The sequence below is a fragment of the Myotis brandtii genome, unplaced genomic scaffold (assembly GCF_000412655.1).
Source record: "Myotis brandtii unplaced genomic scaffold, ASM41265v1 scaffold45, whole genome shotgun sequence".
In the NCBI taxonomy this organism is placed as follows: Eukaryota; Metazoa; Chordata; class Mammalia; order Chiroptera; family Vespertilionidae; genus Myotis; species Myotis brandtii.
The window spans coordinates 1936913-1953489 of NW_005367209.1; the positions used below are offsets into that span (position 1 = coordinate 1936913).

Below are 16577 nucleotides of genomic sequence, written 5' to 3' on the forward strand. Positions count from 1 at the left end.
CCCGGGCCTAAAGCCTCTGGCCGAGGCATTAGGCCCGGGCTGGGGCGACCCTCAGCTGCACCGCCCCGTGATCTTGGGCTCCGCCCCTGCCCAGCTCCCATCGCTGGCTCCACCCCTACTTCCCGTTATCACTGGCCAGTTCGGCAAACTTGCCCGATTCTCCGATCATGACTGGGGGGCAGGGCAAAGGTGGCCCCCAGGACCGCCTTTGCTTTGCCCCCCGGCTGTTAGCTCCCCCTTGGTTTCCGATCACTGTCAGTGGCAAGGGGCTTCTTCCGTGCTTTCCCTTTCGCCTCCCTGCATTGTGCCTACATATGCAAATTAACCGCCATCTTTGTTGGCGGTTAACCGCCATCTTGGCTGGTGATTAATTTGCATATCTCGAGAATTAGCCAATGGGAAGGGTAGTGGTCGTACACTAATTACCATGTTTCTCTTTTATTAGATTAGATACTAGAGGCCTGGTGCACAAAATTTGTAAATGCTGTGGGGAGAGGAGGGGTCCCCTCAGCTCTGCCTGCACCCTCTTGCAGTCCAGGAGTCCTTGGGGTATGTCCAAGTGACGGCTTAGGCCCACTCCCCGCAGAGGTGTGAGAGGCTCCTGACACCACCACTGTGCTCGCCATCCATGAGCCCGGTTTCTGGCTGAGTGGCGCTCCCCTTGTGGGAGCACACTGACCACCAGGGGGCAGCTCCTGCATTGAGCAGGATGGGGCCAAAACCAGCTCTCTGACATCCCCCGAGGGGTCCCGGATTGCAAGAGGGTGCAGGCCAGGCTGAGGGACCCACTGGTGCACAATCAGGGCCGGAGAGGAGGTTGGACAGCCAGGGAGGGACTGCGGGAGGGCTCCAGGGCGTGTCTGGCCCATCTCACTCAGTCCCCATCAGCCGGACCCCAGCAGCAAGCTAACCCTATCAGTCGGAGCATCTGCCCCCTGGTAGTCAGTGCACGTCATAGCGAGCGGTTGAGCGGGCTTAGCATATCATTAGCATATTACACTTTAATTGGTTTAACGGATGACTGGATGACCGGACACTTAGCATCTTAGGCTTTTATGATATAGGATAAGTATTTCTAAATTATTTAGCCCAAAGCCACTCTCTAAATCCAAGGCACTGTCTAACCAACAGATAAACAGTGCAAGTCCAAATTATTTTGTTAATCAGTTCTCATGCTACATAATGAACAAATAACTTTCTAAACAGTCCACACCTCTCAAGAGGCCCATTAAAACTACATTATGGTTGTTCCCATATGGCCAAAGTAAAACAGAAGCTAATAGCAAATATTCAAATATGTTAAACAAGGCTGCCTTTGTTAAAATTATCTACCTACTTAGATCCAGTGAGCTGGTTATTCGAAGGAATTCGAATTTTAAAACTGGCTTTGAGTTTCCAGTTCATTTTGTGTGTGCATACAAACCAATCATTTACTTGTGGGTCTTTGCTCACATTCCTGTCCTTTTAACTTGCCTTATTTCTATCATCATTAACAAGCTTATGTGTTTGTTTATAGGAAGGACTGCAAATATCCTTTTACTCCAACCCCTGCCTCCGATAGCAAGGGCTTTAAAGAGTCTCTGGCTGTGAATTTCTGCTGAACAGCTGAGTGAATTGCACAATAGGAAGTGAGATGAATAAGCAACTAAAATCTGGTGCCCAAGAAAACTGAAAGTAACACTATTTGAAAAAATACCCCAAAATACCAAAAGATGAAGTTTGGTGCATGAACATACACCTGACTATTAAGAATTAAAATGTCACATTATATAAAAGAACCCACTGAGGCATTCAATGTTTAATTTAAAAAGTACTTTTGTGACATGTAAATGAAAAACAACAACAACACACAACTTACCACTTTCTATTCACTCCTCATTATCATCCTCTAAGATGCTAACTGGAGCAGCAGATTCTCCAGCTTCCATCATGCTTTTCAAAGCTTCGAGCTGCTCTAGAAGGAGAAGGTGATGGATGTTAAATCACTTATAGAGCCTAGGATTTAAGATTCACACTGAAAGGGAAATAAAAGGGAAAGAAATGCATTGTCGAGGCTCCTCTGGGCTATGGTCCTAAGGCCTCTGTCTCATCCAGTCTTGGTGGATGACCTTAAGGAACATGCAACAGTTACACTCTCTACACATGATGAAGAACATGGGTCAACTGCCCACTTTTCAGAGGCGTGAGAGGGGGGCTCAGTCATTGTGGAGGATTCCTTTTAACTCTTGATAACAAAAGCCCATGATTGGAGGACAATTCAGGTGAAGTGACAGAAAAGAAACATGCACATTGAAAATGACCAAACTCCAGGAAAGAATATTTTCCATTGCTATAACCAGAGTTATTACCCTAATACATAAAAAACCCTCAGTAAGTCCGTAAGATAAAGACAAAACAATTTTAAAAATGGAAAAAGGAGAAATCATAAATGACGATAAAGAAGCTAGTTTTCAAAGACACATAAATAAAAAATTGAAGTATCATTGTCTTCTAGTGTTGAGTACCCAGGCTATAAAAATGGTCAATAGCAAGCATTAAGAATAGGGCTGGCCGAAACCGGTTTGGCTCAGTGGATAGAGCATCCAGCATTAAGAATAGGGCTGGGAAACAGGCTGTCTCGCATATTATAGTGAGAGTATAACTTGGTACAACTTTTCTGAAAGACAAGATATATCACAGTATAAAATGAGTCTGTGCTTTGACCAACTGACTCTAACTGTACAAATTGATTCCAAGGAGAAGGCTGCAAAAATGTACAAAATGAGTATTCAGGCATGTTTATCATTGTTGTTTTCATAGTAATGAAAACTCCATCAACTTGGGACTGGTGAAAGGATTGCATATACCACAATAAATTCTGCGTTGTGTTTCATACTAGTACATTAAAATTAAAATCAGTATGTAGATTTACCTTCTCCTTCTACTAAATGTATATATACTTGGTTGAATTAAAAACAATTTTTGAAATGAGTACACTTCACATGATCCTAATTTTGTTAAAATCTATGCATATGTCTAAACATGCATATATGTATGCATCTATAGTATATGTATCTATGTATAAAATATATAATATAGTGCTTTTTATTAGTTTCTTATACTTTTTTGTTGTCTTCACTTTCCAATAGCATTGTTGCCTTTGTAATAAAAGAAAACTATAATTAATACAATTAAAATGTTAATTTTGACTACCTAGGGAAAAAACACAATGCAACCATACAATATTTGATGCTACTAATATATTGAACTAAGAGATTTGTTGAAAGATAATATTCTAGGAAAATACAGGGGGAGATATCTTTGTAAAATCATTTCTCTCTTAACCTCTCTACATTCACACACACACACACATACACACACACACACACACACACACACATTCACACTTTCACATTTACCTAGGATCCCTAGATATGTATGTATCACATGAGCAAAGTGCAAGGAAAACTTTTCAAAAGGAGTTTAGAGCATATAAAATGACAAAATGCTAGTTCCTTATACTTTGATAAATTTGAAAATGCCTCTTCCACTTTCTTCTTATTTCTCCTTGGGACCCCTTCAAATTCTGTTATATGAATATGCTTTCCCCACTGCAGAAATGAACTGATGCAGAAACTAAACTTAAATGAAAATGTGGCAACTTAAATGAAAATATGTAACATCACAACTACACCCTCCCCCACAAATCCATGGTTTTAAAACATATTGCATTCTGAACAGCTGAATTGTTGAAACACACAAGGTGTGTATGCACCCATCATAGATGCATGTATTTGACTTACTTTGTTCAACCTCAGGTTTCAGCCGTTTATTTTTGATGAGTATTTTTCTTTTGAGGTCATTGGGGGATGGCAAGGGCCTGCCTGGTTCAAGCTACAGAAAAACAGAAAAGGCTGAATTAGTGACAGGTTGTGCTTCTCCATTCTCATTCCCAGTCCAGAATGATCAGAGGCCTGTGAATTATTCCACTCATATCCACTAGATGGCACTCAGCACAGTTTTATGATTTCCTTCCCCAGTCCCAGTTAGTCCACCATATCCAACTGTGTCTTAGACTATTGTGGCAAACTTGACCTCCACACCACCTCCAGGGTATGCAGAGCTGCCCCACCTTCCCCCATGGAGCTGGGTCTGACCTGGGGTGGTGTCGGGGGAGGAATTCCTGCCCAAATTCAGGCTTCACCCTTTTTAAATATCTGGTAAAGTGCAAAGAATCATTGTGGCCGCTTAGGTCAGAATTGGCTTTCCCAACCACAAGGTCTCCCCTGGTCTCTCCAAGTGTTGGATGGCACAGTAAGCCTCTCTGCTCAGTCTGACCCAACCTCTACACTTGGGACTATAGTTTTGTGAGTTCCATAAGGGTAACAAGAATGGAGTGGTCTTAATTACTGAAATCTGACCTCTATTATGGTTTCATTTGCTTGGATTTATGTCTGCAAAGGAAGTTCCCTTTCTTCTATTACCTCTAATCCATATAACTTAGTCATCCATTCCCCCATCCATCCATCTATATACCCACCCACCCACTAACCACCCACTCTTATCCATCCATTCAGGCATCCATTCATTTTCAAAACTAATTTTTATACTACTTAATATGCAAGGCACTATGTCTGTGTTTCCTCAAACGAAACACTTTGCTGAAGTACTTAATATGCAAGGCACTATGCATTCCTATGTCTGTGTTTCCTCAAACGAAACACTTTGCTGAAATTCTGCTTTCGGGAAGCCTGTTGTAAACTGGTCCACTCCACAGCACTCTCTCTTGAACCTGGAAATCTCCAATAAATATTTCACACATCATAGGCCACCTTCTTTTTACTTATGTTGTTATATTTGTGTCCTGTGTCCTACACCCCTGCCGTACCCCACAATCAGAAGCTTTTTGGTTCAGGGAGCAAGTCTTACTCCCATTTCTATTACCTATGCTTCTCATAATACCTTTGAGGCATGTGCATATAACTCCACAGAGAACACACTGGTCTTTCCCCCAAAGCAAGCCCCTTAGCCCAACTGGAAAATAAAATAAACAGAGGGCCTAGGTGACAAAAAAGTGAGATAAAAAATCAGGGATATTTCTTAGCTTGAATCAGTTTGAGACTAGGATTAATGCCCCGGTAGTTTATTTGGGAGGCTGCCCCAGGACACTCCAAGAGGAGTAGGAAAGTGATAAAAAGGAGACAGGCAGCCAATCAAGAGTGTGTTCTCAGACAAGTTATCGCTCTGGGCGACTGGACAGCGGCCCTGCTGGGGAACCCTGGGGAATGGTGGGAAACATGTGCTCGGAGTTATCCCTTCTGAAGAGTGAGGGAGCATGGGGTGGGGGTGTTAATTCTCTGGCACTTCTGGCCTGTCTTTCACCCGTGGACAGAGCAGGCTCCTGTGACCAGAGCTCTCCCTGGGAGAAAAGCTGCAGGCTGGAAGTCAGCTGAAAGACAGGCCAGTACGCAGAGAAATAGGACACAGCTCATGGACATGCACAGGGCACCTGCAGCTGTGACTTCAGTAAACTGAAGAGAATCAGGGGGTGGGTGAAGGATACAATATCCTTGTCTCCTGCACATTTTTTCTGCTCCCGTAGATCGCTTCTGAAAAAAACCCTCATTGTTTAACCACTGGATGTGTTTGCTCACAGGTAACATGAAGCGCCTTCCTTCATGTCAGCCATTGTCATGTTCTACTGCCACCTCAAGCTACCATGTCTGGGCCCATCAGCTGCTTGTCAAGAATGGGGCATTTGACCCAGTGATCCCACTTCTATGAATATATCCCAAGAAATCAGAAACACCAATCAGAAAGGATATATGCACCCCTATGTTCATAGCAACACAATTTACAATAGCTAAGATTTGGAAACAGCCTAAGTGCCCATCAGCAGACGAGTGGATTAAAAAACTGTGGTACATCTACACAATGGAATACTACACTGCTGTAAAAAAGAAGGAACTTTTACCATTTGCAACAGCATGGATGAACCTGGAGAGCATTATGCTAAGCGAAATAAGCCAGTCGGAGAAAGATAAATATCACATGATTCACTCATATGTGGGATATAATGAACAACATAAACTGATGAACAAAAATAGATACAGAGACAGAGAAGCATCAAACAGACCATCAAACCTCAGAAGGAAGACAGGGGAGGGTTGTGGGGGGCGGTAAGAGATCAACCAAAGGACTTGTATGCATGCATATTAACATAACCAATGGACACAGACACTGGGACGGTGGGGGCCTGTCCTGGGGGGTGGGAGTGGCCAGGAAGGGGTCGATGGGGGAAAAAGAAGACATATGTAATTCTTTAAACAATAAAAAGAAAAAAGAAAAAAAAGAATGGAGCAAACTTTTACTACTGTGCTTCATTTTATACTTTGTGCATTAGCTGTCTTGCTACTCATAAGATCTGTGACAGTGGATCTTAACCACGGGGGTTATGGATCTTTGTAAAAGTGTGATAAACTCTCAGGATGTTTATATTAAAAAAATTGTATGCAATTACCATGAGTTCACAGACCCTACAAAACCTATGGATGGTCCACTGGTTAACAATTCTTTGTTTGATGAAGGAATTAGCAGGTATAAAAAGGAAATGCAAAAGAAGTACATAAAACATTGTCCAAGTATTTATTTTGGAGTTGAGAACTTGAACTTCAGTCTTCTCTAACTTCAATCTGTGAACTTCCCATAGCAACAGGTTCCCATGGGTGCTGAACCCTGGGTGCACATTTGATTCAACTGAAGAGTTTAAAAAAAAAAAAAACAACCCACCATGCTCAATTAATTCAGGATCTCTGAGTGGGGCCCTGGCAAAGGTATTTTTAGCAGTTCCCTCAGGTGGTCCTAACATAAAACTAGAGTTGAGAATGACTGCTGAGTCTAGACCCTTGGCCAGTGGGCACTTTATGAAATTTTAGGACAGAGATCACAGAAATCAAAAAATCCCCAAGATCTGAATTAAATGGAACCTAAGGTTTACGTTTCTTTCTACACATCTCTCTAAAGCACAATGAAAGCTTTCTGTACCAACAAATTTAAATAAAAATGAAGATCTTCAGCATTAGTCTGTCAGAACTACTTGACCCCTTAGAAATGAATTTCAAAACAAATTCATTCATGTTAGAAATATGGTTAGCTAAAAATACATACTGGATGTGATTCAAGTGCTTGTTTCAACAGGAGATCCCCAAATAGATCTTCGCAATATTTGGACATCTTGTACTGTTGATATTTGCTGAAAAGAAAAAAAATGGCATTTGTAAATTCAAACATCCATTAACTGTCCAAGAAGAAGAAACACTCATTCCTAGGCAATTAAAAACTTCCACTCCACAAAATGCATGACTGTCTTCTTGATGTTCACTGAGAGGTACTGTTATATACCACAAGCTGTAACCAGTGTCTTAAAAAAAAAGATTCCGCCCCTGCACTAAAAGCCGAAAAACAGAATTAAAAAAATGTCTTTCAAATTCATGAAGTCTGATTTCAAATATATTCCCAAGTCTTCCAACTCAATGTAACTTTGGGCACGGTGCCCTGATATCTGCCCTTTTGCTTAGAGAAAACATCTCTAGAACACATTAAGATGACTTAGTTTTGTTTATTTATATTTTTGGAGGTGAGGAACAGTAGTAGATTGGGGGTTTTTTTCGTTTTAGCTTTTTTTTTTTTAATCACAAAAGACTGATTATGTGTTGCATAAGACCAAACAAACTATTCGATTATTTAAAAAGATGTAGAGCTGGAGTGGAGATGGGGATTAGGAAACAACCCTTAGAGATTTGGAGTAGGATGTATCACTATACCTGCAGTGATTTTCAAAGGAGAGAATTACAGGATATTCAGATGTGACAAATGCCGTTTCCTTGATGGCTTGAATAACATCCTTTGAAAATAAAAGAGTGTTAATGAGAGAGAAGAGCAAAAAAAGTTAAGGAACCTGAAACCAATCAGAGACTTTTAATTTGAGCTTTTCAGAAAGTTAATTCTGGCAATTCAGGTCTGAAGAACCCATTTACCTCGATATCTCTACAGGTTGAATGCCCCACAGACAGATCCAGATGAAGTTAAGGGTTAGTGATAATCTTTTTCACAACCATCTTTTCCTTCTCCAAAACTATGGTGCTATTAACAGAAGACAGTTCACCTACATGGCAGGTTAGCTCCTGGATCAATAATCTGCCTCAACAGGTTCCGAGGTCACCTGGTGGAGTGGTGAGCTTTGGGCACAGCGATTTTCACAACAGACCACTATTCTGCTCCTCTCGCCTTGAGGAGAAATGCGATGATAACACCCTATGAACTGCTGGAAGTCTTTATTGATTTTCTCTGCATCTGGGAATCAGTCTGTGGCTACATTTCATTAATTTGATGAAGACTCCTGTGAACTGATGTGACATTTACAGTATCCCTTGTTCCCTATTAGCCTGGTGAAGGGGAGGCAGGGAGTTAAGCAGCATGTGAGGTTAAACAGGGAGGTGCTCTGGATGCCCCTCTCTGACCTGAGGGCTTCGTCACTTGAAACTACTTTGAAAGAGCTGAGCATGTCCCCACCATGATCTCTGGTAACAGACGGCTGCCTCACTCTCTGCTTAGCTTCAGAAAGCATGGCTGCAAACCAATGCTTCTACAAGCAGAGCATCATATTCATTAAATATCCCCGACTTCATTAACCACAGGGCAAGTCCCATCATTGAGTTAATTGGAAAAATCTATAATAATAAAAGGGTAATATGCTAATTAGACTGGGCGTTTTCCGGATGTCCTTCCAGACGTCCTTCCTGATGAAGTCGGGGCTGGAGGGAAGCCAGCCCAGGTCCTGGGTGCCTGTGGGCGGCTTGAGGGAAGCCAACCCAGGCCCCAGGTGCCTGCGGGTGGCCGGAGGAGGGAAGCAGTCCGGGTCCTGGGTGCCTGCGGGTGGCTTGAGGGAAGCCAACCCAGGCCTCGGGTGCCTGCGGGTGGCGGGAGGAGGGAAGCAGTCCGGGTCCTGGGTGCCTGCCAGCAGCTGGAGGAGGGAAGCCAACCAGGGCCTCAAGTGCCAGCCAGGGCCTCAGGTGCCTGCCGGCAGTCGTAGGAGGGAAGCTCGGGTCCCGGGTGCTGGAGGGAAGCTGGTGCCAGCAGCTGGGGGAATTTCGTGCATCGGGCCTCTAGTATTATATAATAGTTATCTGGGGAAGTCCATTTGAAATGAAAATGCCCTAGGTTGGATAATCCTGGAGTATTTTATTGAGTACCCTTATGGCCAAGGTGGTCCTTTAGTTATTTTTGCTTAAAGATTCTTCCCAGGTGAACTGTCTGCGACCTTGACTGTCCACTTGAGCTGACCAAAGAATAACGTCTTGAGGGAAGTCCTGGCTCTATCCATGGGTTCTCCTTTGCTCACCTCCAAGCGGAGGGGGTAGGGCCTTCTTTTCGGCTAAGCTTCCTTTCTAGGGTCCTTATTTCTTAAAGGGTCATCAACGCTTTGTGTCTGTGCAGACCCATGGCTTCCCACTTGAATATGCTCTTGGTACTTCTCAGGGAGCATACTGCTGAATTCATTGTTGCTCAAAACTCACCAACATCTTGGCTAAGAGAAATGACATGCATGGAGTGTTATGAGTATAGAACCTAGGCATCTGTTTTTAAAAACACCCCTGGTAATTTTCCACAAGTAGGCAGGGTTGACAACCACTGCTCCAGATGTTGCAATAACTATTCTGAGTTACAACAAAATGACAGAGAGCCATGAACCTGACATATTGGCCAACCACAGAATTACAGTTTTACTTGTCTTTTGGCAGGATATCATTGGAACATAGTGAGGAACACTCTAAGACAAGCATGTCAAACTCAAAGGCTAAGATGGGCCAAATAAACAAGGTTTAAGTTTATGTGGGCCACAAAAAACCAAAAGCTTCAATTTTCATAGAAACGTAGGTTTATTTCAATAGAGACATGCTGAATAGAAAGGGCTGAAATAAATGAGTAATTGTTAACATAAAATAATAGAACATAAATTAATAGAATATTAATATTAATATTTTTTCTTGAACATTAAGTTACCAGACACTGAATAACGGCACAAATTAATAAGCGTAATGCAAATAAATCTATTTTTCTTATTCTCCAAAAACGAAATATTTCCTATTGCGCACACCAAACAAGTCTTGGCAATCCGCTGCTAAAATATTTGCTGTAAGTATTAGTGGATAGAAATGGTGCGCCTGCGCTTACGGTGCGTAAGGGAAATGAAGGCAACACAATTATAGTAATCAGTCATTAGCGAACGTTGTAGTTCATTATTAATAATTATGTTAACAGGATATTATAAAAATTAAGTTACGAAATTTTTATTAAAGCATTTCTTACATACCGTTATATTGGCTGGGTTGCAAAAATATTCGTTGTGGGGTGGCCCATGGGCCGTGAGTTTGACATGCTTGCTCTAAGAAACCCGCCTTCAAATCATACATAGAGGTCACCAAAAGGCCATTTTGAGATGCCTATTTGTAAAACTGTAGATTTCCCACTATGAGATCCTCAGGGGGAAATCTCCCCTCTGGTGTCAGGACTGGGAATAACTGCTGCTTTGGATCCACTGCTCTGTCTGTATTTTACAAGCCTTGTAAATTATCATGTTGTTCTCCTTCCACAGAATTCTAGAAAGTTTGGAGCCCAATTTGTGCTATGATTTTAGTTTACAGAACTTCCTGACAAGCATTTATAAACTCTGATCTCACTATCTTATTTTCTTACCCTTTTAGACACTATTTATAATCCATTTTGTTTTCTGTATTCTATTTATCTTTTTATGTCACTTTGAAGTTCTTCAGGAATAATGCAAAGTAAGCAAGCAAAAAAAAAAAAAAAAAAAAAAAGGAAAAAAAAAAATAGATAAAATCAAAGACTTTTTAAGTTAAGTAGAACCAGGGAAACTCTGCCAGAGAAACCTCATTCTAAGCACTGTCAGCAATTGAAAACAGGAAAAGTAACATGAAAGAGACACTAAGTGGAAAAAACATTTTTCTTGTTTCTCCTCAAAACTGGAAGAAAGGAATATGAAGGTAAAATGCCTGAGAAAACAAATATTTTGTTGTTGTTTTTTCCAAGCTACTTATTTCCACAAGAAACAGGAAAGGCTATGGCTAGGCAATTTTAAAACTTACCTTAAAAAGGATATCTGTACACATTGCTTTTCCATGAGTGATTATCGGTTCTTGGTCTTCACCTTTTCCATCCCAACAGTCAAGTTCGACACATCTAGCAACACAGTGAAATGACAATATTGGACCCTACTAATAAAACAGTGTGTGTAAAAATTGAAAGATGCCAAAATAACTTGTTTTCTTATAGAAGTAGAAAATGGAATGAATCGACAGGATTATTTCATGGAGTATGCAAGTTAAAATAACATTATTCTCCTTATCAGTTTGGTGTTAACAAAGAAGGACTGTCTGAGATTGAAAGACTCTTCAGAGTGATAACTGGTTGCAGTGCGGTTCTGTATGAAATTCTAGTTTTGACAAAGCTACTATAAAAGACAATTTGGGGACCACTGGGGAAATTTGAATATGGGCTGTATTTTAGATGATGTTAAAGAATAATGTTTACATTTTGTTAGGTGGGATGATGCTGCTTTGACTATAAGATAAAATGTTCTCATTATTTCAGCAGTTCATACTTAAGTATTCAGAGACAGAAATTCTGATACTGTTAATTTCTGTTAAAATATTTCCATACTAAAAATAAGCAAGTTAAGGAAATAAGATATTGGCTATTGAGAACCAAGAAAAAAAATCATAATTTCTTATTTTTCACTTTTAGCATTTTTATCATATTTTAAGCCCCAAACGTTTGCCAATTTCTATAAAAGAAAAATAATTTTCAATAATTTTTATTCTCAGAGTATGAAATTTTAGAACTTTAACATTAATATTAAATTTGCAAGCGCCTGTGACCAACTGGAAACAGCATGACTTCCTAAAACATGTATTTTTGGGGGGATAAATTTACAGTAGAAAATATCTGTTGACCCACAGGACGTCTAGACCTTTGTGGAACAGATATTGTCCTCCCTTTCCCAAGGTTAAATGACCACCATAATCCATTTAAGAGAAGGACCAATGTCCATTTCACTTTGAGTACTTCTTCTGTTGTTTCAGAGAAAAGTAAAAGGGTGTCATATACAAATGCAGCTGTCCTGAGTGTCTGACCTGCAGCCAGCCAGGAGGACCTGTCTGTACATTTCTACCGAAGACTTCCCGCCGAACTGTCGGCCAGTGAGATAGGTGTTGTGGGAAGAACTGATGAAGTAGTGAGCCAGAGGATGGTCCATTTCTTGGTAAAGTTCTAAACGATCTAGGAAGACGGGGGCGTTTTCATCTGACATCAGATATCTGCAAAATCCATCACTGGATATAAGGCCTAGGGAAGAGAAGAATATCTTACAGATATGTGGCTTTGCCAAACACACATCTCACATGTTACTCATGGAAGGTGAAGCAGCTCAACAGGAGTAAAACCTTCCTCACAATCTCTTTCTCAGGAACCTTCATTATTCAGTTCTTGAACAAAATAACACAGTTGCACATTATAAGTAACCTAGTGCATTGCACAAAGAGGTGGTGTCCTGCTTCTATGTGCACGGTGGCAGGGCACACAGTCCCCCGAGTTCAGAGGCACAGCTCCAGGAGCTGTGGTGACCAGGGGCCAAGGGGACCTCAGTCGATTTCTGCCTCTGCCACTCACTCATGATGCTCCCGGGTCTCGGCTTCCTCTTCTGTCAAATGGGGGAAGTATTGGCTACCCATCTTTCCAGGACTGTCAGGAATGGTACGTGAGAATATGAATAGGAGGCGCTCTAAAAAAGTGGAAGGCGTTCAACTATATGGCACTATTGTTCTCACCAGGCTGGAGAAGGCCTCTCTGGATTTAAACAATTCAGTTTTCCCATTTTATCAAAAAGGCCGGGTATGGAACTACTGAGAAGAGTTTGCAATTGTCTTTGAAATGTGGCCCCAAGAGCCTCCGTTCCTTTCAGTCACGCCTTTCTGACATGGGGACAGGACCCCTGGTAACTACAGGAGTGGCGATCAATATTTCTGCGTCTTCTCCTATCCTATCAACCGTTGACAGCTTCAGCTTTTTGTGTTTATTTAAACATTTGAAAGTTACAAACTGATTTCGGGTCGATTTCTGCCTCTGCCACTCACTCATGATGCTCTGGGGTCTCGGCTTCCTCTCTGTCAAATGGGGGAAGTACCGGCTATCCCTCTTTCCAGGACTGTCAGGAATGGTACATGAGAATATGAATAGGAGGTGCTCTAAAAAACTGGAAGGCGTTCAACTATAAGGCAGTGTCGTTCTTACCAGGCTGGAGAAGGCCTCTCTGGATTTAAACAATTTAGTTTTCCCATTTTATCTCAAAGGCAGGGTATGGAACTAGTGAGAAGAGTTTGCAATTGTCTTTGAAATGTGGCCCCAAGAGCCTCTGTTCCTTTCAGTCACGCCTTTCCACATGGGGACAGGACCCCTGGTAACTACAGGAGTGGTGATCAATATTTTTGCATCTTCTCCTATCCTATCAACCATTGACAGCTTCAGCTTTTTGTGTTTATTTAAACATTTGAAAGTTACAAACTGATTTCGAGCTTACGGAGAAGCTTTGTCAGATCTAAATTCTTTAAAGAAATGCATGATTATGGATGCCTTTATGGTGCCCTGTGTGGTCCCCCCTCAGTTCCATTCAATTTCATCTTTCTACTCCAATGTATACATCTACTACCCTAGTTTTTGTGTTTAATATTCCCAAGGTGGTTTTGCAACTTTATTACAAATGCATTTATCCAAACATTAGGGAGTTTTAAATATTTAAAAATTTATATGAAAGATATCCCACCCCTGGTTTTTGCAACTTGCTAGTTTTACTCTATATTTTCTTAGGATTTTTCCAGTTAATGTAGTAGTTCTTGTTCATTTATTTTTCACTGAATAATGTATAGTATGTACAGTATAATGTATAGTAGTCCACATATAAATATGCCACAATTTATTGTTCATTATTCTGTTGATGAATATTTACATTATTTCTAATTAGAATTAAAAATTCTACCATAAAAGTGTGCCCCCACCTCCTGGGCACATATATTTATTTTAAGAGCAAGACCTCTTCAAAGCACCGGGATAAATGCAGTGATAGAAGAAACACACAAACCCCGCCTTCATAAAACTCTTATAGTAGGGGCATGAGAACAAATATATTAACAAATAAATAAAAGTATAATATAATGTCAAGAAAGTGCTAGAAGGAAATAGAAACCAGGAAATGGAAGTGATCAAGAATGACCAAGATGCTGTGTTACATATGTGGCCAAAAAAAGCCGTTCTGAGGAGGTCATGTTTATGCATGGGGAGCAAGCCACATGCACACCTGGCAGAAGGTTTAGCAAGTGCAAAGACCTTTGCAGGAGTGTATGACAAAGGGAAAAGTTGGTGGAAATGAGGTTGCAGAGGCAGCCAAAGGCTACATCAGTTGGACTAAGTACTTTGGAATTTTATTCTAAGTATGCTGAAGAGCCTTTGGAGGGTTTTGAAGAGTGAAATAACATGATCAGATTTGGTTTGGAAAGATTTACTCTGGCTGCTGGGTGGAGCATAATTGTAGGGCACTGAGTAGAAAGGAGAAGACTGGTTACAAGTCAACTGGCATTGTCCAGGGAGAGATGATGTAGGCTCAGAAAGTCTGGTAAATGTGTAGATGATGAGAACTTATTTGTTTGGAATTTATTTTGCATACAGAACTTGCAGATTCTGCTGATAAATGAGAAGTGATATGAAAGAACAAAACAATTTGAGGATGATTCCAAGAGTTTTGGCTTGAAGAGCTGGGTGAATAATAGTACCAGTTTCTAGGCCGGGAAAGAAACAGGTCTGTGGATGAGAAGAACTAAAACATGATGGATATGTATCTTTGAAATGCCCATGTAACATTCAAGTGGAGAGTTCTACTACAGGCCTGTAGATCTTAGGAGTGGGGAGTTTAATCAGAAAGTCATGTGTGTGTAGAAGAAACTTAAAGCCATTGGGGTGGCTGAGCTCTTCGAAAGAGTGAGTGTAAATAAGCAGAGATCCAGGGACTGAACTTGGGCCACTCTAATGTCAGAGCTGGGAAATATAAGAGAAAATCTCTAGGGTCCGTACATGGAAGTGGAAAGGCTGAGCGGTAGGGAGGTCTATTTTCACTGTACTACTGCCAAAATATTCATCAAGATGGCTGTTTGTACCAATTTATGTCCCCAACAGAAATTTATTCAGAATGCCTTTTGTACCACATTCTCATCCACACTTGATAATGACAGATTTTAAAATTCCCATCATCAGCGAAATGATGAAACTGTGCTTTTCTGATGTGTCAATGATAATCTCATAGATGTTTAGGGCCTGAAAGGACTTTAGAAAGAATCAACGATACACCTCTATCACAACATCTATCATACTGCTGAGGAACTGCTCTTTCTTCTTCAGCAGATCCCAACTGCCCTATTCAGCTTTGAATTCCCAGCATCCAGCACAGAGCTTGGTACCAAGTCAACCCTTCACAAACTTTAAGGAGTGAAGGTAGGGGGAGAAAACCTAGTCAAATGACTGCATGAACGCCACCATCTTCTATGGTTCAGAAATATTGTTCCTTGCTCAATTTCACACAGTAAAATCTAGCCACTCTGCTTTTCACTTTAATAAAATGCAAGGTGGAATAAATTACAATTCTCAGAGTACTAATAAGAGAGGTAAGTCATGAAGCAGTCTTGCTGAATATAGGTATTTGAGGCCCTCGAAGAGAGTATAAATATAGGACTACAACCAAGGGAAAATTCAAGTGGACTTGGAAAAATATCAGGGATGAGGTCATGCATCATGATGGGCCAGACATGCATATAAACAGGTTCTATGTGGGTCCAGAGAATATGTAAACCTTTGGGCCACATTCACTGAGACACACAATCAAATGAATCCCTGTTCTAAAGAGGAGGAAACTGTAGCCATGATACTCATGAGCACATGGGACCAATGGAACTTGAACCTAGATCTCCCTTCTCTCCATTGAGACAAGGCCGGAAGCACTAGCTCAGGTATCTCAATCGCTCCCTGTCCAGTTAAATTAGCATCATCCCTCCCCTTATTTGCAGGGGTTTCCCACTGCTATCGAACCAATCTGAAATTTTCTCTCCACGCCTTTCCTTTGTCAAATATTGGAATGGACAACACATTGTTTCTAAAGTTTTATTGAAGGGGGCAAAAGTTCAAAATCCCCACCAATTTGCTAAATTGATTCCTACTAGAGGTCAAATGAAGGGTGAGAAGGCTTCTCAAATAATGTATTCAATGTCCTAGGCTTGGCAAAACAAAAGGGAGAAAAAGAAGGTGTAAATTTTTATAGGAAATTGAATTCTTTTCAAAGATTTGCAAACGAGATTGTATTTGGCATTTCTGTAAGTATTACATAATACAAGCATTATACAATATAAGAAAGAACATGGGGGAATACCACTGTAATGTGTTGCATATATTCTTGCTTTTGTTAAATAAAGAAAACTCTTTTT

General features: G+C 40.9%; 1 protein-coding gene across 1 annotated transcript in view; it reads right to left on the bottom strand.

Moving 5' to 3' along the window:
* PLCB4 (phospholipase C, beta 4) overlaps nucleotides 1-16577 on the bottom strand; it is a 290061-nt gene that overhangs the window by 57284 nt on the left and 216200 nt on the right. Inside the window, 6 exon segments of the mRNA XM_014546473.1 lie at nucleotides 1859-1954; nucleotides 3783-3873; nucleotides 7147-7231; nucleotides 7803-7882; nucleotides 11145-11238; nucleotides 12192-12402. Coding sequence (XP_014401959.1) covers nucleotides 1859-1954; nucleotides 3783-3873; nucleotides 7147-7231; nucleotides 7803-7882; nucleotides 11145-11238; nucleotides 12192-12402 — 657 coding nt within the window.